General features: G+C 55.2%; 1 protein-coding gene and 1 long non-coding RNA gene across 4 annotated transcripts; both read left to right on the top strand.

Moving 5' to 3' along the window:
• Positions 1–1,256: 1,256 nt before the first annotated feature.
• On the top strand, positions 1,257–5,984 carry LOC132246589 (uncharacterized). 3 transcript variants are annotated; one of them, XR_009457984.1, is made up of 3 exons: positions 1,257–1,289; positions 2,443–2,593; positions 4,038–5,984. It is a non-coding gene; the product is annotated as an uncharacterized LOC132246589 (long non-coding RNA). The 3 variants fall into 3 exon arrangements; XR_009457983.1 differs by lacking the exon at positions 1,257–1,289 and adding an exon at positions 1,325–1,364; XR_009457985.1 differs by lacking the exon at positions 1,257–1,289 and adding an exon at positions 1,467–1,481.
• Positions 5,985–8,543: 2,559 nt separating this feature from the next.
• LOC132246587 (maestro heat-like repeat family member 5) lies at positions 8,544–20,097 on the top strand. The gene is made up of 13 exons (XM_059719907.1): positions 8,544–8,659; positions 9,280–10,228; positions 10,765–11,264; positions 11,664–11,773; positions 12,115–12,237; positions 12,615–12,697; positions 13,074–13,179; positions 13,281–13,376; positions 13,893–14,000; positions 14,437–14,572; positions 14,911–15,011; positions 15,745–15,897; positions 16,131–20,097. The coding sequence occupies exons 3-13, from the start codon at positions 10,766–10,768 to the stop codon at positions 16,272–16,274; spliced, it is 1,659 nt and encodes a 552-aa protein (XP_059575890.1). The 5' UTR covers positions 8,544–8,659; positions 9,280–10,228; position 10,765; the 3' UTR covers positions 16,275–20,097.
• Positions 20,098–21,612: the final 1,515 nt, after the last annotated feature.

Raw genomic sequence — 21,612 nt, 5'->3', positions numbered from 1 at the left:
GCCCCCACCCTGCTCACCCGGGTCTAGCAGACGAGCGTGCCCAAGCACCTGTGGGGCACGTGCCTCACAAACCCTCTGTCTCCAGTCTCTCCAGCCTGATCCTGAGAGGGAACAACTGACAAACTCCCTGCAGAGCTGGCGCAGTCGCCTCCCCTGGGAATCTCAGTCGGAGACTGGGCGGTCACCTGGCCGGGCCCCCCTGAGCCCAGTGCAGGGGCTGGACCCGAAGACCTTGCCAGGTCCCTTCCGGCCCCTGACAACCGATGACGCTAGGAGGTGGCAGTGCCCTGTGGTGTCCTGCCCAGAGGTCGAGCCAGGAGGAGGGTGCACAGCTCTGGTGCAGCACGGGGTGTGAAGTGCCCCACCCCTGTGGAAGGGCATCAGGGGCAGGAGATGGAGGGGCAGGAAAGCAGGTCAGGGGAAGAGAGCTCTTGGCAGGGCAGGAGGGACCTGGGGGAGGTTTGTGGCCAGGGGTGTATTGCAGGGAGACGGGCACTGAGGGGTCAGGACGCGTGAGCACAGCTGGGACCCTTGCTTGCTGTGCTGCCGCGCGGATCCCCCGTGCTGCACGCGCCACAGGTCCCTGGTGTCCTGAGCACCCTTTTCCCCTGGCACCCCTCCCCTTTGCCTGTGCAAAGCGCCCACATGGCTGCAGGGTCCCCGGGGCCGGTGCTGGCTGTGGGAAGGGCATGTTTCCCAGTGGGGAAGGGCAATGGGCCCCACGTTCAGGGGTGCAGGCAAGCCTGCTGCCGTGCTGCTGGGGCCGAGACACCTCCCAGGCCGGCCCGGGGGACGTGCTCGTGGTCGCGGGCGGCGGCGGCTGTGGCCAGGGGGGGAGGGGAGGGGAGGGGAGGGGAGCCGGTGGGGCCAGCGCTCCCTGCGGCAGTGCCGGGCGGGCGGGCGGGCGGGGCGCGGTGTCGGCACTGCTGTGGATCAAAGCAGCTTTTGCCCCTGGCCCCGCACGCCCTGCCCCTCCTCCTGGAGCCCCGAGGAGCGAGGCCGGGCGGGGGTGGCCGGGGGGAAACTGAGGCAGGGTCCGGCAGGACGGGAGCCGTGTGTGGGGCGGGGGCGGAGTAAACGGAGGCAGGGGAGGCCGAGCAGGACGCTGCAGGGTCCGGGGCAGCCGGGGCCCTGCCTCAGTTTCCCCGCGGAACAGCCCCGCCCCCCGGGTCCTGCGGCAGCTGCTGCCACCAAAGGGTTAACGCGGGGCGGGGCGGCAGCAGGAGTGACGATGAGTGCCGTCCAATGACGTCACGTGTGTGACGCCATGGCCGGAGGCGGGGCTCCGGGTGAGGCGGGGCAGTGCACGGCTCAGGGGCTGCGGGGCAAGAGTGAGGCGCATCGGCCTGCCTGGGCGGGCAGGGGTGCGGTGAAGGGGGCGGGGCTGCGAGTGAAGGGGCGGGGCTCCGGCATGGGCGGGGCTGCGGGTCGGGAGCGCGGGGCACCGCGGGGCTGTGCGGGACGGGGCCTGCAGGCCCGGGGTTGGTTGGGGAGACTGAGGCTGGAGCTGGGGCGGGAGCACTGCTGGGAGCTGTGGGGGGTCTCCCCGGGAGCGGGTGCAGGGCTGAGGGGTTCAGGGGAAACTGAGGCAGGGACTGGAGGGGTGTCTCCTGGCCTTGGACCAGCCCCGCCCCCTCTGTGGGTCTTGCAGTGGTTATTGCCACCAAAGGGTTAACGCGGGGCGGGGCGGCAGCAGGAGTGACTCCCACCTGAGGGTCTCTGATGTCACCTGGTGAAAGGAGCCAGGGCAGCTGCGGGTGGGCAGTGCGGGGCAGCAGTAGGGCTGGGGGGCAGGGGCTGCGGGGGGCGTGCGGGGCAGAGCTTAGCCTGGCGGGACATGGACTGCGGGTGGGGAGTGAGGGGCTCGGGGTGGGGGGGCTCTGGCAGGGCTGGGGGGCAGGGGCTGCTGATGGAGACGGGCAGGGGCACAGCTGGGGAAGCAGGGGTCAAGGGTGAGGGGCAGTGGCAAGGTTTGGTGGGGCAGGGGCTGTGGGTGGGAGTGGAGAGGTGCCGGGCGGGAGGCCCCACTGGTGTCTGGGGCTGTTGGGCCACGCTGCACAGGCCAGCCCTGCCTGGCCGTGGGTGGGGGCTGTGGGGTGCGGGGCCCAGAGCAGGGCGGTGGGGGGGCTGTCCCCTGTGGGTGCTGTGGGGGAGGGAAGTGGGGGCAGTGGAGGCACCTAAGCGCAGGGCCCTGGGCCGCGCTGGGTGCAGGCAGGGGCTGCAGGGCCTGGCAGAGGCCGGGCAGGAGTGAGGAGGGGGGGTTTGGTTGGGTGTTTCTGGTCCGTGCAGCCTGTGCGGGGCAGGAGCGGAGTGAGGACGACCCCGAGGCTGCTGTGCGTGGGGACAGTTGGTCACGGCTGGGCAGACCTTGGGGCAAGGGCAGGGGCATGGTCCCGTGTCTCCCATCCCGTGGTGACGTCCCTGCTGTCTCCTTGCCCGCAGGCCCCGCAGACCGCACGCTGTGGTGCGGCACCGTGTGTGAGCGTAGGGGAGCGAGAGCCCAGGCCCTGGTGCGGGGAGGCCTGTCCTGGTGGCTGTGCTGGAGCCCGTGGCAGCCGTGGCCCTTCCCTTGGCAGCCCTGCTGCAGCCTGAGGTGAGGCTGGGGGATCAGGACCCAGGGGGGCATCAAGCAAGGGATGAGGGGGCAGGAAAGGTCCCTCACGTTGTCCTTCCTGGGATGGGCTTGGGGGTGTCCCCACGGTGGTCGGCACCACAGGCAGTAAAGCAGCAGCTGCAGGAGGAGCTGGTCCAACGGTGGGAGACCCGGGGACAGGAGACGATGCAGACCGTGCAGCCCCCTTCCCTAGGCCGATTCCCTCAGAGACCCCCAGCTGCACCGCAGATGAGCTCCCCGCCCCAGAGACCTGGTGTCAACACTGCCAGGGCCACCGCTACCTAGAAGCCAAGGGGCCGCGGGACGTTTGGAGGCGCCTGAGGGAGCTGTGTCTGCGCTGGCTGTGGAGGCCAGGGGAGAGGGAGGAGTGCCATGTCCCAGCCAGCACAGCAGACTGCTTCCCTTCAGTTTTTCTTGTGCCGTTGCCATTCCCTTGTTCTCCCTGGGACTCTTGCTTTCCTCCTCCAGCTCCCTCCATGCCTCTTCAGTGACCTTCAGGTGCAGTGTGCCACATCGGCCACAAAACTGAAATCCTGTAATATCAACCCTGGGGACTCGCCCTGCTCTCCTAAGTGAAAAGGTCACATAGGTTTCCCACTTCTGAGCCTCTCTGTAGCAAAGGGTGCTCACACTGAGCCCCTCAAAATCTATACCTTAGGACGCTAGATCCTTTCGAGGGAGCCAGGGGTACCACACCTATCAGCACCATTAGGTGGGCAAATCTGATTCGCAAGATGCACCCAGAGATTTCAAACAGAAATCCAGAGTTGTGGTCTTTGAGTTCTTTGCAACAGAAAACTGCTGGGTTTTTTTTTCAGTAGTTAAAAAAGAGTGAAAATGAAGAGCTGATGTTTTCTGAGGGGTTCCTCTGATTGATCCAGGTTGACAACCACTGCATTCGCTACCTCTGTAGTGACCATTTCTGCCAGTGCTGGAGCAGGGTCTGGGCTAGATGGACCGTGGGTCTTTTCTTCTTATGCCCCTTTCAAATCCCTGATTTTGGAGCTTCTTAATTGCTTCCATCATGTTTATTTTTTGGTTGCTGATGGCAAGCCCCTTCCCCATTTTATATGCACACCTCAGCTCCCTACTCTTGCCCCGCAAGCTTCCTCCCCTCCCGAGTACTGCATGCACGTGATGTCAATGTGTTAATGCATGAGGGAATGTAATCATGAACTACCAGGGCAGAGGAAGATCTTAGGTGAAGAGAAATGGTATAACAAATAAAGTGAACGAATGAAAATACATACTCTGCAGTCCATATTGTTCTTCTAACTAATAATATACATGAACAAACTGCAGAAAGATCTTGGGCCAAGCAGAAGGTCTCTGAAACATCATCAGCATGAGTATATGGCAGTCATTTACTGTAAAACCCCACAAGTAGATGGCACCTTGTTTTTAATGCTTGTTCTATTTGCAGATGTACAAGACACTTAATCTTCATATTGTTCTGCTTGGAACTGAGACGTGGACAGAAATGGACATTTACTCATTGGCTGGACCATGCTTTTCACTTTTTTACTCCGTGGACTAGATAGTTCCTTAAACCCTGCATACACTTTGACCGTGCACAATTACTCCTGTAAGGTACTCTTTCATTTTCATATGACTGTAGATCAGGCTTGTCCAACACGCGGCCTGCCAAGCCATTTTATCCGGCCTGTGGCAGCAGCACCGCTGCCGCAGAGCACAGTCGCAGTGGCAGCGCACATTCCTCCACTTTTATGAAAGCTTTAAAAGGCATTTTCATTTATGTAACCAAACTTGCTGTTTCCAATATTGGGATGTTGTGGTTTTGCATCTGAAATGAGGAGAGTTCAGACTTTCTGTGCCTGCAGAGCTGGCTTTGTTTCTTTGAAGGAATATAAGAACTGCCCCACCACACTATACAAGCCGTCTCTCTAATCCAGGGCTGTCAAAAATACAGCAGCATGGGTCCAGCCTTCGGAGCCATGTGGTCTGGCCTGCGGGTCTGGGTCCTGGGTGGTGGGGTGAGCAGTGGCAGCATTAATATCCACAGCTTCGGGAGTTGCCGCTCGTCCCACTGCCAGATTCCCAGCCTTGTGGGCTGGATCCAGAGCGCAGCGCTGTGTCGCGTGGCCTGCAGGGCTGCTTGTGGACCAAACGTGATGTCAGGACAAGCAGCGGCCAACGTGGCTCTAGGAACCAGAGCAATTAATGCTGCTTGACCCACCACCACACTTCTGCCCTGCGAGCAGCCCTACAGGCCAGATGACGCGTCTCCACTCTGGATCCAACCTACTCCGGCACCCCTGGGGCAAGGTGAACGCGATACCCCTGCTTTAATCCAACACTGAAGATCACTGGACATTTCTGAGGAAAGGGCAGGACCTGTGCAGTTATGAGTGGCTTCTTCCTAAGGAAATGGTTACTTTTTAATCCCCACTTAGATAACCTTGGGTTATACCCTAAAGCAGGCTTGTCCAACATACGGCCCAAAGGGGGCCGCTTCTCGTGTGCTGCTGGGGATGAGAGGAGGAGCCCGGCCGGGTCTGCACCGGCCAGCAGAAGCGGCGGTGGAGCCGTGTGCCGCTCGGGACGGGACAAGCCTGCACCGGTCAGTCCCGAGCGGCACGCGGCTCTGCCGTCGCTTCTGCTGGCTGGCGCAGACCTGGCCGGCCTCCTCCTGTCCCCGGCAGCACATGGGACGCTGGCTTCAGCTGCATGCTGCTTTTCCTGGCCGGTGCCGACCCGGTTCTGCCCAGGCGGGTCCTGCAGCACCGTGTCAACCCAGGCATGCATGCCTGTCAACGAGCACTTTCTGTCTGAGCACTTTCGTCCCTTCGGTGGGCTCATTCAATGCTCTCCCATTGCATGACATGACAGTCATTGTCATTAGTTCTCCCCTTTGTACATTGAATGAAGTTGCCAAGCTGCTGGGGACAAAGAGGGACAAGACATAGCAAAGACAAGACGTAACCAAGAAACCCCCAGAGCAATATCTCACTGCTTGGTCACATCCAGGTCCCTGATGGCTTCAACTAACACGACCACACTCACCGCTCCACACGCTAAATAGTTACAACAGATTGTTATTGCACCATCGACCATGTGTTAATATTACTAATTTCACTAAGGTACGAAAATCCACTAACCAAAGCAGTAAGGCAAGTGGTAATAATGTCATGTCATGTCATGTCACATACTTCCCTGAATGCCTGTGCTGAAATGTCTAGAGGTAAAAACAATGTTACTATATAGCCAACCTCTTGAGCACCTCAGCCTTCAGGAAACAACAATCTATCTCCTAACTGCTAAAAGATTTAAAGTGGCCTTCGGTATACGTATAACTGACTAATGACACCTAATTAAAGACTCCTTGTACAATTAAAGTAAAGAAACCCTGGATTTGGCTTCTTCTCAGGTAATTAGCCCAAGAGTCCTCCTCTTCAGTAACAGGGGTTGTGAAGGCTTCTCAGGTGGAGGGGCAGCTGCCTGCTAAACAGCCTCACAAAATGGAGGGGACGCTGCCTCTTGGCATCGCACAAAATGGAGGGGAAGCTGTCCCCTCAGCAGCCTCACAAAATGGAGGGGATGCTGCCTCTCAGCATCACACAAAATGGAGGGGACGCTGCCTTTCAGCATCGCACAAAATGGAGGGGAAGCTTCCCCCTCAGCAGCCTCACAAAATGGAGGGGAAGCTGTCCCTTCAGTGCCTCTGGACTCCAGCAGCTGTATCTCACTACCACAATACGGCACAACTAATTAAAGAAATAATAAATAAATAGACACAGAAACATCTTCTTCAAGAAATCGTCACTCTCTCCCTTCATGTTAGATCAGGACAAGATTGTCATTCCATGTGTCTGAAGGACAAATGAAGCGTTTCTCCTTTCCCTCCACCTTTACAGGAAAAGTAAAGTATTTCAGATCATATTTGACACCTGATATATGAAGCACTTCCCTTAATTCTTTGCTGCTCAGCTGTTTCAAGAAAGCTGGAAATAGTGAGATTTTATGAAGGGGAGGAAGGAGGAACCAGGAAACTATAGGTCAGTTCGTGTCAACACTATCCTTGGGAAAACTCTAGAAAAAGTCATTAAGGATCACATTTATGGGAGCCCAGCAGGGGACATGATGCTGAAAGGAAATCATCATGGATTCATTGCAGGCAGATCCTGCCTGAATAACCTGGTTTCTTTTTATGACCAGGTCGCAATATGCTTAGACGCAGGAGTCGAGGTAGATGTCCTCTACCTAGGCTTTAAGAAGGCCTCTGACACCGTATCTCATTCTGTTCTCGTAAATAAACTGAGCGGCTGTGATGGAGATGACTACACGGTCAGGCGGGTGGCAAATTGGCTGAGGGGTCGCACCCAGAGAGTGGTGGTGGACGGGTCGATATCGACCTGGAAAGATGTGGTCGGTGGAGTCCCGCAAGGCTTGGTCCCTGGACCGGTGCTATTCCATGTCTTCATCGTTGACTTGGACAAGGGCGTGGAGAGCACCCTGTCCAAGTTCACAGATGATACCAAATAACGGGGCAAAGTTAACACACCAGAGGGTAGGGAACGGATCCAGGCAGATCTGGACAGGCTGGAAAAACGAGCAGAAAGAAATAGGATGCAGTTCAACAAAGACAGGTACAGAGTGCTGCACCTGGGCAAAGAGATCCACCAACCCACGTACAGGCTGGGGGATGACCTTCTCTGCAGCACAGTGCCGGAAAGGGAGTTGACTCCAAGACGGACATGAGTCGTCAATGTGACGAAGTGATCAACAAGGCTAACCACACTTCATTATGCATTAGGAGGTGCATGACGAACAGGTCCAGGGAGGCGATGCTTCCCCTCTGTGCCGCACTGGTCAGACTACAGTTGGAGTACTGCGTCCAGTTTTGGGCGCCGCACTTCAGAAGGGATGTGGACAACCTCGAGAGGGTTCAGAGGAGGCCGCTCGTATGGTCAGAGGCCTGCAGGCAAGGCCCTACGAGGAGAGACTGAGGAACCTAGATCTCTTCAGTCTTCGCAAGAGAAGGCTGAGAGGTGATCCTGTGGCTGCCTATACGTTCATCAGGGGAGGGCAGCAGGGAAGAGGACACGCTCTATTTACGAGGGCACCCCCTGGAGTAACTAGGAACAATGGCCACAAATTGACGGGGAGTAGATGTAGGTTTCAACTCGGGGTTTCAAAATAACAGGATTGTTAAACAGACAACACACTACACAGCCCCATGAAGTTATTGGTTCACACTCTCTCTCTCTCTCTCAAAATGGCAGCAGGAGAAAGAGACTCAGTGGAAGGGCTGGAGTCCAGGTAGGGAAGAGAAGCAGAGTGCAAGTCCCTGGTGGAAGAGGGGGCAGGGGGGATAGCTGCCTCTCCAGGCTGGGAAGGGGTCCTTGTCTAGTAGGTGTTGTCCAGAGCAGGGTTGCTACTAAAATGAAATGCTGAAGCTTATCCTATGTCTTAGCTCACTTATACATATCTATAGGGAATGGTGGGGGGGGAGAAATGTCAGAAACGGTTAGGGAAGGGGAGGGAATGCATTTTAGAAGAAAAAAAGAAAATCTGGGGGGTTTGCTACATATTAAAACAAACAGACACGTAAAAATTTTGTTCAAGGAATTGTGATTGTCTCTCTTCGTGTTAGATCAGGACAGGATTTTTCCAGCTCCTTCCACGTGTCCGAGGGAGAAAAGAAACATTTCTCCTTTCCCTCCAACTTCACGGAAAAAGTTGTGGAGTATTTCATATCATATTTGACACCTGATATATGAAGCACTTCCCTTAATTCTTTCCGGCTCAGCTCTCTATCCCTTATAAGTAATTCACTTGGGGGTCAACTGATGTGCTCGCAGGACCGCGGGCCACCGGGGAGCGTGCAGCGTGGGCGAAGGAGGAAATGGGCGTGGACCTGGGGGCGGGGGAGCCTGGGGGGAGGGGGAGGGGCCTGGCAGAACTCATCCCCGGGCGTTGCCGCGGCAGCGTTCGTATCATCGCGCCGGCGCCGGGGAACGGCAGTCAGTTGCAGTCGGCGGCCGGAGCGGTGCTGACGGCTGTTCTCCATCTGGAGAGGAGCGGGTAAGTGAGGGATGGGGAAAGCTGCCCCCTCTTCTGCCACAACATGAGGTGAGCAAGGCTTGCAGACAGGACTCAGCAACCCCTTCCTCAGGCAGCATCAGCCCTGTTCAGACCATCCCATACACACCATTAGCCGAGCCCTGTACCAGCCTGCTCTCAACCCTGCCACAACACACACCTAACACCCGAACCTTGACAGAGGTGAAAGAGGGGAAGCACGGCAGTCAGTGTCCTGCCTCTACGAAATGTTGTCAACGTACGCTCAAGAGGTCTGACGTAGAGGGCCATGCCCCCCGTGGTTAAATAGGGCAGCCAAACATGAGCGCCACATTAGGATCACACCTCAGATTACCAGGTTGTGGCTCCAAAGGATGCAGTTTCGTCTAGGAAATGTTTGTCTTCCTTCCTCCTCCTGCCTGTCACATCCTCAAACTCACCCATGAAACTATTAGCTAACAGCGTAGACAGCTCCTAACATTGCAACCCACAGAGGTGTCGCTCAATCCCCACCCTTCTTCACTGATCGCACTGAAGGATTCACTTCCTTCGTTGCCCCACAGTCAACAGATGCAACTATTTCAGACAAATCCATGAGAATGAAAGACACCTTTTGTTGTTAGTGATTTTCTTGGTGACCGTCGCCGAGTCCCAGGAGAGCCTGTTCCAGAGGAGGATTTCTTTCCTGTCACCTTTCCCCTGCACAAGCAGCTGAGGATCAGGTAATGAGACAATGCACCCTGAGGCGCAGGTGGTTGTGAAGCTGGCATTGAAGCAATGGTCTTTTCTGACTTCAGGTTGGGGATTACTAATGTTTTCTCCCAAGCGCGTGAGCAGTGCAGAGGAGCCCAAGTCACTCTGGAGGCCAAGCCCTGAATAGCACATGATAGGAATTGCTTGTGCTTTAACCTTGTCTGTGTATTTTATTTTTGATTCAGACCATCTCTGCCTGCCCTGGTGACTCCAGGCTGCCAAATCCTTCCTGCTCCAGGTCCCCCTATCCAGCCAGGACGGATGGCATCTGGCACCCCACCAGCATAGAGGCAACAACAGTTGTTGGTTAAGGAGATATCATGCTAGATGTACTTAGGGTGCAGAACATGGGTACAGGCCTAGTCGGGAAAAAAGGAACTGGGTAAGAAAAGGTAGAGGGAGCGCGCCTTTTGAGAAGAGAGGCCAAGAGCAGACATGAGGGGCAATGGACCTGTACAACTTTATCCAGTTTTGCCACCGAGGGCTGTAAGGGGAAATCAGGGAGGGGCAGTTATGCCTGGGAGAGAGCAAGGGAAGGGGGAAGGGGGAGGGATGCAGGAGAAAGGGAAGTGTTTCATGTGTTTGTAGGGGAAGGGGCAGTGCACGACGGCATATTCCAACAAGTCTCCTAATACATGGCAGAGTCCCCTTCCAGGTACAAGACACATCCACCTAGCTGCATCTACTGAGGCACCCAGCAGCTGCAGAGACTCCTGGGAGGCAGGACCCGTTGAGGCCAAGGACCACAGAAGAAGGCGAGGAACCCAGCCAGAGGGACTGCAAGACTCTACCTAGCAGTCCGCCAGCCCTCCAGGGCAAGTGAGTGGTCTGCAGCCTGTCCCAGCCGCCTTCCCATTTCTGGCCAGGGAGGAGCAGCTGTGGGCGGGAAACCATATGCCCAGAAGTGATGACATCTCCTCTGGGGCTCTCCAGCACCATCATCAGTGTGTTTGCAAACATCCCCAAGGAGTGGAGGTTCCAACACTTCCCTTGCCAGGGGCCATTCCCCCGGCCACGTGTCCCAGGGGGCCCAAATCTGTGGAGTTTCTGAGTGCTCACAGCTCCCAGAAAAGGTGCCCTACTTCCCAGGATGTATCCTGAGTCCCAACGTTCAGTCCCCCTGACTTGAATGAGGAGAGCAGGCAAGGGCAGGAGGAGGGAGTTGTTAGTCCAAACTAACTGAAGGTCTCTGGTCCTGAGCCAACAGCTTGCAAACCTCTGACAGCCAAAAGCTGGCACCCAGTATTTAGGGGAAAGCATGGGATGTGGGGGAGTCACCCAGCTCGGGGAAGGGGCAGACAGACAAGTAGGGAGAGACAGCTTTGAACCCACACTCCTAACTGTTTCTGTGTCAGGATGGAGAGGCTGAGGCAGATCCTCAGAAAGAGGACGGCAAGAATGGCCCCGGGACAGGAGAAGGACAGGAAGAAGCCTGAGGAGGAGGAGCAGGGCGGCCACCACCAGGCAGAGGCTGCATCAAGGAAGGGCAGGTGGTGGCACTGTCTCGTGGGCTGGAGAAGAAGGGCACCTCCAGCAGCCACGGAAGAGCAGGGAGAGGAGCCAGTCAGGCCCCGATGGAGGTGGCCCAGGATACAGCTGGGCAGGCAGGGCCCAGCACTGCCAGAGACCCAGGCACAGCCCCCGCGCAGCTCCAGCCCCAAACACAGCAGCCAGGACCCCAGCGCTGAAGCCCAGCCGAAGGCCACTCCTCACGTGGCTTGGGAGGAGAAGCCAGGCTCCCCAGGGCAGGAGCTGCACAGGCCCTGGTTCAAGCTGGGCTCCAGCTCCTCCAGGGAGGACAGCGACAGCTCCCAGGAGGCTGTGGGCCTCCAGCAACATGCTGCCACCGCCAGAGGTGAGGTGACACCCAGACGTCCAGTGCAAACAGGGCAGTGACCCCTGAGTGCGGTGAGTCGCTCTGTGATGGGGCCGGGGGATCCCAGGCAGAGCAACAGCCTGAGTGACAGGAGACCTCGTACCCCCAGTGTGGGCCACAGACATGGTCCTGGGTGGGGAGCGGGAAGAGGGAGCCTTGTACGTGAGGGTCCCCAAATCTCCCAGAGGGGCAGGCACCTCCCTGGGGTGCTGGGACAGGCGGGGCCTGAGGCAGTGCATGGAGAGGGGCCATATAGCACTTGGGCAGCCACGGGGCCATTTCCTGGGCTGCAGGAACGTGGACACACCTCTCCTCTGCATTGCCCCTCTGTTTCCCCTCAGCAGCAGCAGGCATCACAGTCTCTCCCTCTCCCTGCAGATACAGTCCTGCCCTTCTACAAGGCAGAGGAAGAGCAGAGGGAGGACTTCACCTACCTGGAGGAAGCCGCCCTCTCAGTCATCCTACGGCACCTCCAGAGCACGGACCAGGTAGGAACATCCCAGAGCTGGACCAGCACCAGCACCAGCCCGTCCACTCTCCCACCATGTGGCCCTCTGGGGAGGAGGAACCGAGTGAGCCACAGCCTTTGATGGGCACGTGCAGCCCACGTGGGCTGGGACCCTCGTCGGGGGTGCTTTTGTCCCAAACAACCTGGGGACCCCTCCCCACAGAGACCCCATCCCTGTGCCAGACCCCATTTGCCCAGGAGGAGATGTGGATTGAGAACGGGGGATACCACCAGATCTGAGCCCCACGCTCCCCTTGGGAGGGCAGGCAGGTTCCTGGCTATGAGCCGGCCTTTTCCCATTGTAACTTATGGTGTATGCAGACTGTGAATGAGGGGCTCACTTTCCTCCGTGCCGTCCCCACGCTGTGCCTGGCTACAATGGAGAGGGGCGAGGACACCCTAGAGCCGCCCTGCTGCAAAGCGGCACTTGTGGAGAGGATTGTGGTGAGTTCAAAAGAGCACTGGCTGCTTCGGGTCAGAAGTTAAGCAGCCAGGAGAGGATGTGTGAATGGGGACTGGAGTGAAGAGGTGAGGGCAGGTGTTGCTAGGTGTGTGGATAGGGGGTAGAGAAGCGGGACATTGTGGGGTGAACGAGTACAGGGTGGTAGGGGAATGAGAGGGCTGGAGGACAGATGTGGGAGCGGGTGGGGAAACCGGGTGACCAACAGGGTGTTCATGAGCATGTCGGAGGGAAGAGGAGAGCCGTGTTCAGTGAGGGCGGAGGAGAGAACTGGTAGGGGGGGCCCAGGTTGGCGGTGGCATCCAGGTGCCCCAGGAGCACTGTGAGGTCTCCTTCTCACGCTCCCCCATGCGTCTCTCAGGTGCTGATTGACAAGCTGTCCGACTGTGAAGAAGAGCCCAGCACCATCCTTCCTTACAGCATGGCTGTTGTTTGCATCCTCAGGTACTTGTTCACTTGCCCAGCTGCACTAACTGCAGCACTGCTCAGCTCCAGAGATTTCCCCTGGTTTGCCGACGAGGTGGGAATATGTCCTTTCCCCAGGTTAGGTACTGAGTTTCCCTGTAATGATGACACAAGGGCCTTCAGCAAAGGGCCGACAGTGTGGATACTGTTGGAGGGTCAAGGATCAGTGGGACGGGCAACACAGGGGTCAGTGGGCCAACCCTGACCCTTGGGTGCTGGCACACTTCAGCCTTCCTTGAGGTTTCAATTCATATTGTCGCCTCTGGGTGCCTATTTCCCTGTCGAGACCTGCCCACATCAGAGCCAATGCCAGCCCCACAGAGCTCCATCCAGACAGGCTCCTCTTTCCTGACAGCAAACTGAAGCCAGCCCTGGAGCCAGCCCTGGAATCGCGCCTCCTCTACATCGCCCTCCACAAGACCTTCCTGATGGCCACAGGGCACAACAGCCAGCACATCCAGGTACCTCTTTCTCTCACCGCACAGTCCCACCAGCCATCCCCTGGCAGACATGGCACAGGACTTTCCAGCACTGACCCTCTTGGCTCTCTGTCTTCTTCCAGGGCATGCAGCGGATCAGCGTGGAGTACCTGGAGGCCACGCTGAGGTGTCTGCTGGCAACTGCCCCCAGCCTGGCCAGGCTGCAGTTCATCGGGCAGGTGAGCACCATGGGGAGAGGCTGGGTTTAGGACGGGGGCAGCTTCAATGACCTGTGCACTGCAGGAGCCGGTCCTCAGAGAAGAATCCCTGGCTCCTTCCTTGAGACAGGAGTCTGGTGCGAGTTCACCATGCCGATCCCTCAGGGATTACCCACAGAGTGGAGGATGCCCCTTTGGATTTGGCTTTGGAGCCTGGCATGGATACAGGATTTTGTCTCCTTCCTGTCATGCTGTCTTTGTTCAGGGAGGAGAGGAGCAGCCCTGAGACAGAGTCTGGTCCCAGCTTTAAGAGACAAAAACCATCCCTGAGATGCAGAGGGAGGGGTCGGGGCTGGGAAAGGGCGTTTGGGGGCAGGGCCGTGCTGGATGCAACAATCCCTTCTTACAGAGTTTGGCCCCCTGAGGCTGATGTTTTACCCTGGGCTTAAAGGGTCAGCACTCAGGCGGGGGTGGGGGTGGGGATCATTGGTACAACAGGAGCACGTGTCCACTGCCATGAACTTCTTCCACCCACAGCACTTGACCTTGTGGCTCCAGTTGGAAGATAAGAGGGACAGAGCCACAGCCATCAAGATCACCACCAGCCTGCTCTGCTTTGCAGTCTCCCTCCTCCCACAGTTTGAGGTAAATGAGCCTTGTGTCAGGTCCTGACTTTAGGCAGAGGCAGGGCTGGTGAAAAAGCCTGTGGGATAGCAGTGGCAGCAGTAAGTGCGGGATAGGAGAGAGGATCCCTGCATGGCAGAGTGAGGGCTGGGAACTGGCTGTGCTTGATTCAAGGGCTTGTGCTCCTGGCTAAGAGCCCCTGTCTCAGGAGAGGGCAGCAGCTGCCATAGAGTGCTCCAGGCAGATTCATGCCTGTCTCAGGAGCCCTGCTGCTCCTCCTGGAGCAACAAATGCAGGGAGTCCTCAGGGGGGCCCGCTCCTAGACCCTTGGCTCCCTGCTGTATGGCAGGCAGAGAGATTTATTTCTCAGGCTTCAGGAGATGCACACGGCCCAGAGAGCCTGAGGTGATTGCCGGTCAGACATAGATGGACTCCCCTGTCCTCTGCCTTTCCTTAGGACTCGCCCAAGGTGCCCCTGGTGGGTGACCTGGTGGCCCTGCTGGGTCTGTGCATCAGCGACCCAGTGGAGGAGATCAGCCGCCAGGCCAAGGAGGGCCTCTCCCACCTCTACAAGATCTTGATGCATCAGAAGGGTATGGAAACCTTGAGTCCAGCTGTGGGAATCTCCTAAGAAAATCAGCCTGTCCAGGGTCTGCAAGCTGGGAAGTTGACATAGGGGGAGAGTTCACGGAGACATGAGGGCAAAGTGGCCTCAGGGAGGGCAGGAGCAGTAGCCTTGAACTCAGGGGAGGGACTGTAGGGTGTTACGTAACCCTTGGGCTACAGCCTGGCTTCAGTGAGATCGGGAGGTTCCCCTCTTAGACATCATCTGTACCATGGCACCAATCCCAGGGTCTGCAGTTCAGAGCGCTCACATGTTTTCAGTTCTGAAGCCAGAACAGCAGCTCTGACCAGCCTCTCTCTGTCCTAGGGCAAGACATCCAAGAGGCACAGGAGCTGTGGCCCATCAGCCAGCACCAGCACCACCTACACCGAATCTTCCTCTACATCGATCTGGCCACAATGGGAGAGGTAAGGATGCTCTGCCCATTCTGTACACCAGCTCAGGGGATGGGGCTGTGTTTCCCTGGAATACCTGCCTCCTGCCTTCAGGAGGAAGGCTCTACCTTCAGCCCACAGCACCCTCTGTCAGGCTTAGAGCGAGGAGCAAGGGTGCATGGTTGTATGTCCGAGTCCTAGCCACGTCCATGGTTTGTATGTCTTGCATGGTGTCACGCTGATGTGGCCCAAGGACAATCCCCTGGGAGGGAAGTTACTGCAGGACCCCACTGTCCCTCCCTGACTGACACTGGAGGTCCTGAGCTGGGCAGCTCTGACCTGGGGCTGGCAAGCAGCCAGCACACACCCACCATTGCTCCAGCAGATCCTTGCAGGAAGTCCCATTCTGTGCAGAAGCGCAGACAAGCTGTGCTCTTCTCTCCACAGTTAAAAAGCAGAACCACCCTCCCCTTGGGTTTCAGTAGGCAGCACTGTGAGCTTCCATCCCAGGCTACTTGTCAGCCCCATGTGAAAGGCAGGGAGAAGGCCAGGGCAGGAGAGGGGAACAAGACCTGAGTCCTCCTCTCCTTATCTGGACTTTGCATCCGCTGAGAGATTTGAAAGGCTGTCGAGTAGAGTGACCTGCCATGGCTCCAGCCAGGCTCTCATCCTCCCCACAGCCCATCAAAAGGGCAACGCATTCCAGTTCCTTGACGGGGAGCCTGGCTCTGGGATGCAACAATGCCTTGTGTCCTGTGGGTTTCAGGCCTTCAGGAAGATCCTCTCCGAAGACCAGAGGAGAGCGTTTGCACAGAGGGCACTGCTGGGGATCCACCATGTCATGCTGCACGTGAGCCAGGCCGGGGTGGTTCTGCTCTATGCCATCCTGGGGCAATCTGGTCACCTGACGGGGGCAGAGGTGAGCAGCATGGTTGGATTCAGGAAATGAGTGGCAGGACACACTCTCTCACTTCTAGCCAAGGAGAGGGTGATTTCTGGGTAGGGAAGCTAAAGACGGTGTGTGTTTGGTGGGGGACAACGCGTCTGGTAGACATGTCTTTGGGCTGGTTTGGGATTGTGCTGGCTCCAATGTCATTACCTGACTGTCCCTGGTGGCCCTGGAGTCCCTGACTGGTTTCTGTACCCTTGCAGGAGAAGGAAATTCCCGTCAGGGTACTGAGGAAGCTCCTAATCCTGAAATGCTTCCATCAGCTGCCCAAAGAGCTGCAGAGGCACAGTCATCTGGAGAGTGCCTCAAGGATCCCCATCTCTCCGCAGCAGCGCCATCCATCCTGATGCAAGCAAAGGCTGGGTGTGAGGCCACGGATGCCAACTGCGAGGCATGGGACACGGTGTAGGGGAGGTCGGAGCCGTGTATACAAGCCCTAGGTATCAGTGTGTGGCAGGGCACTGCTAGTGCCTGCCACTTTCAGGGCTGGGTCAGGCATCCAGCAAGTGCCTGATGGCAGCAGTCATTTTGACAACTTTTTATATAAAGGCTGCAGTCTGCTGCTGCCAGCCGAGGCAGAAACATTGCCTCGCTGAGCTGCAGCAGGAACAACCAGGCGGTAAGGGAAAGAGCTTATGGGGATGGCTAGGAGGCTCTTGGTCCTGGGCACGACCGAAAACTGCACCCTGCCGGGAATGGGTGGCCTGGTGGGGCTCCTAGTGGCGTGGGAGCCCCCAGGAAATGCCAGGCCAGTTACCACCCCGGTGAAAGGCGGGTCGGGGCGCCTTAATAACCCCAGCTCCCACAACCAGGTGGGTAACCCCATAGTAGTCCTGAGACGGCGGACCCCTGTGAGAGAGCGGACTAGATGCTCACAATCCTGACTTGAGGCACCCTCAACTGGTCAGTGCTGGGGCCAGGACCAGAAGGGTCAAAAGGGCCAGGGGCCCACTGTGAGGGACGCCCAGAGCCAAGGGCCTGGGGTTTCTAACTGGCCTTGGAGGGGAGGCCAGGGCCTGTGTGGCCAAAGGTCCCGGGGTGTGGGGCACACCTGAGAGGGGGAAGAGTGCAGGGAGGTAGGCAGCCCAGAATGAGGGCGGAGTAGGCCGCCTGATTGGAAGGAGCCAGTTGGGGTCCAGACTGGAGGATTATGGGGCCCAGGATGGGGCCAAAGATGCTAAGAACTGGGATGCCAGCTGTGAGACATGAGCTGCAGCATAGGGGAGGATTTGGAGCTGCAGATAACATCCCCAGGCATTCGGGCAAGAAATGGACAGCCTACCTCTTAATTAAGACCATCCTTTTGTATTGCCACGGTGTGGCAGGAAAGAGAGGCGGGCGCTTAGCCCAGAAAAACTTGGGCAGGAAGGGCCTCCTGTTACACAGTGCAAGTAAATGGGCAGCTTCCTGCCATGTTCTCATCTTTCACCTGTATCATCAAGGTTGTGGCAGGTGAGGGAGGCGGGCAGTTAGCCCTGAGACAAGTGGGTGAGTCAACGATTTGACCGGCCCCAGGATGCCCACTTTTTACCAGTGGACAGGAGGATTAAGGTTCAACCAGACTGACCAGCAGCACTGGTGTTGCGGGGGACTCCTGCTTGGGACACCCCTCTGAATTTGGTTGGTGTTTGCGAGAGACGCACTGAAATTAGATTAAGGGTTCAAAAACATAAAAGGGATTGCTTTAGGACTAAGAGGAACATGAGAATAAAGAGGATAAAGAATGATAATGACAAGGCAGGTAAACAATGGGAAGCACACACAATAATACCGATGCAGTACTTTACTAAATATCACAATCAGCTGGAAGGCCCAAATGAAATAACAGGAAAATGGAAAATGGCATCAAGGAAGCAGACAGTTAAGAACAGGGCAGAAAATTATGGCATCCAGAGGATGAAACCAGTCTGTCAATCCAAGGTGGTTCAAATAGTTTGGAAGGTCACCTGGGACTGGGTTGTTCAGCTCTATTGCCTCTCACCCTCCATGTGGAGCAGAGATTACACTCACCAGTCTCTTAGAATCGGATGCAGCCAGGCACAGCTCTCCCACAACTCCAATCATAGCACCTTTGCCAGTGTAGTGAGAGAACAGCTGCTGATGAGTCAGGCAGTTGTGTGAACTATTCGAGGCCAAAGTACCCTTTATAGAACCTACCTGTACGGCATGTATCAAGAATGGAATCACCTTACTACGTCTTAGAGCTCATCATGTTGTGAGAAACTGGTTATCAACTTTCAATATTGAGATTGGGCGGTAGGCTCCACATGTTAAACCTTTCTTTCACTTCTTGAGTAGACAAATAGATAAAGCTGTTCTTGCTTCTCTAGACAGAATTCCATTTTCAACTATTTCACTGTACATAGTTTATAATAATTGTTGCCAGACTTTTCTGGAAAGTTTTCTAAAATTCAGATGGAAAACTGCCAGAGCTTTCCCCTCTCTAAGAAATGCAGCACCTCCGTAACTTTCTGTAACGTGATCTCCTTCTCTAGTTCAATTGCTTGACATATTCAAATCTAATTCATATAGCTTCTAATCTAATACTGTATTATCATTGGAGGTAATTATTGCAGAGATCTGCTATTTGATGCCTCTGCCTAAAGTCTTCTAGCCAATAACTTACCTGCCTTGTCACGCCACTCATAGTCATGTTAACTTTCTTGACCTGACATGCAATCCCATGTCAAAATGTTTATGTATCATCACAAGAGACTTATTCTGTCTGTCTGGAGCACTCTGATTAGTTGTCTTGGCAGCCAATCGCAATGCTGAAACTGAAACAACCAAAAGTGCAGACAGAATAAGACCATTTCAGACAGATATGTAGACAACTTAGAGGTAGAACGAAGCACTGGGGCGCTCTGCTGTGGAGTGGGTAGGGTCCGGCGAGGGCACGGAGGTGAGGGGGCAGGGTTGAGAGGTGGGGAAATAAAGCAGTGAGGGGCCCGTTCCCCATTTTTCCCCTCCAGAACCTGCCTGCCTCTCCTGCAGCCAGAGGGTGAGCTGCCAGTGGGATCTGAGCTGCTGGGGGCCTCCAGTGCTTCCCTGCATGGTGATGGTGCCCCACAGGACTGCCGGGCCGGGTGTCAGCGGGTGGGTGCTGCCCATGCAGTGCCACCACCACAGCGGGAAGCACTGGAGTTCCCTGCAGCTCAGGGGCTGCATGAACCACTGGCAGCTCACTCCTCAGCCACGGGAGATGCAGGCAGGGACTGGGAGGAAAAAAAATGAAGATCAGGCCCCTCACTGTTTTTGTGGGGTTTTTTACTTGGCAGAGCCTGCCTGCATGAGTTGCCACTGGGTCTTACAGCCCCTGAGCTGTAGGAGGGCCTTGTACTTCCCGCAGCGGTGGCAGACCCCCACTGGGCCGGCTGGGCAGGGTGCTAGCTGCTCGGGTGCAGCCCCAGCTCTCAGGCAGTATCTGCCAGAACCAACGGTGCATGTGACGCTGGAAGCCTGGGTGTTTTCAGGGAAACTCAGGCTTGGTGGGCTTCCAGCACCCCGTGCACCATCCCTGCCACCTTCCCAGCACCTGGAACCACCCGGGAATGGGCTGGCTGCCCCGGGATGGTAGTGGGATGGCAGCTGGGTGTGATGGCAGCCAGAGAAGGTGTCAGGGATGGGGTACGGGGCAGTGAATACCCACCAAGCCCAAGCTTCCTCCAGCACCCTCAGGCTGCCAGCACCCCCAGGCTGCCAGCACCCCATGTACCATCCCCATCGCCTCCTCCAGATAGGGCCCTTGTACATGTGAGGAATAGCGCTGTAATATGTTATGAAGAAAACTAATACACATGGGATGTGTTTTACTTTGCTATGCAAAAACTCATTTAAATCTTAACATGCCACCAAACCTGTACATCATTACACATTTAAATGGTTAAAAATGGGCAACGAAGCCACTTAAATGGGCTATTTCCTCACATATACAAGAGCTGTTAGTCACGTATACAAGGGCCCTCTTATTCTATGACTGTAACCAAGTCACAAGGTCAAACTTTTGACAAAATATGTGCTTGTATTCCTAAGCCTGTGTTTACACATGGACAGCTTTATGTAGCCATTTGAAGGGTGAGAATTTTTGATTCTGTTAAAGTATTCGGTCAATCACTATCCTAAAATCCTGTATTTAAAGTAATAATTTTGCAATAAAAATGTAATCACAAATGTTTTGTTGGTTTCATCTAGTTTTGAATTATTATTATTTTAATTTACATCCTTGGGGATCTTACTGCAATATTTAAACAGAAGTAAAACTCTAGATTCCTTTCATGTCATCACAGAAATACACCAAAGAAACCACACCAAAGCAAGTAACACATGCGCTGCGGGGGCCCAGGTGCTTCCCTCGGCAGCAGCGATTCCCCTGCAGCCACCCGGCTGAGAGCTAGGCGCACTGGTGCAGCCCCAGCTCACAAGCAGCACCCACTGGATCCAAGGGTGCACGGGGCGCCGGAAGCCTGGCCATGCTCAGGGAAGCTCGGCTTTGGTGGTATTCCAGTGCCCCATGCACCGTCCCCGCCAGTAATAGATGGCAGTAGACTATCGATTCTTGGCAGTCAGTCACAATGGTTAATGACAGGCAGAATAAGCAGGGCATTATAATAGAAAATTTTAAAATGATGGAATAAGAAGATTTCAGGAAAGAAAATTTAAGAAGTCTGGAAGACTTCGAAGTCCATCTAGTGAACATGAATATGACAGAATGCGAAACAGGCAAGCAAGAGAAAAAGGAATTGGCTGAAGAAAGAAAACAACCTTTCGAAGCTGACTGAAGAAATCATTTAGCAGTACTTGGTCAAAGGATTACTAAAAATCCTGTATTTAAAGAAATACTTTTGCAATAAAAATTTAAGTGTGAATGTTTTGCGGTTTTCAGCTAGTTGGAGTTCTATTGTGCTTTTCTGAGGGATCTAAATATATTTTCATTTTGTGGAACTAGTTTACGTGCTCTTTCATGATGTGAAATATCTTGCTCTGCTGCAAATAACATTTGAGACCTGTGTTTTGCCCTTTCATTAGCACACTTTATCTATTTCCCCCTAAAAAGTAGCTTTTCAAGGTTCCCTAACCAGTCACAGCAGATGACATGTAATGCCTGTTGTCTTCAGTAAACTATGCGATCGATTTCTCCATTGCTCACAGAATTTAGTATCTTTAAGCAATGAAGTATGAAGCTTCCAGCTTCCCTTGTTCTTAATACAATGATTTAAATCCATTGCTATTATAATGGGAGCTGGGTCAGAAATTAAGATGTGTTGTGTTTCTGCACCTAAACAAGCAGGAACCAGAGACCGGGTATGAGAAAATAATCAATCCTGAAGTACGACAAGTGAACTGGTGAGAAACAGGTCTAGCCTCTCACCTCTGGGTTGGTGAAGCCTCCAGATATCTACCAATCCTAGGTCTTTTTAATAAATAAGAGGGCTTGTTTTCAGTTTTCTGATAGACTCTGTTAACAGTAACTGAGTTTTCAAGCACCGTATCCAATACGCAGTTCCAATCACCACCCAAAAGATTGGACTTTGTTGCTGACATATTGGTACTGTATGACAAAAAGATAGCATCTCCACTACTCTTACCTCCCCTCAGAATCGCCCCATTTGTTAATGAATGTGAAAGCAATTAGTTTGTGAACGAATATAGCTGTACCTCTGCTTCAAGAATTGCGTGAAGAGTGGG

This window comes from Alligator mississippiensis, chromosome 16, assembly GCF_030867095.1.
Source record: "Alligator mississippiensis isolate rAllMis1 chromosome 16, rAllMis1, whole genome shotgun sequence".
NCBI lineage: Eukaryota > Metazoa > Chordata > Crocodylia > Alligatoridae > Alligator > Alligator mississippiensis.
The sequence above is the reverse complement of the archived record's forward strand: the minus strand, read 5'-3'. Positions and strand labels throughout refer to the sequence as shown.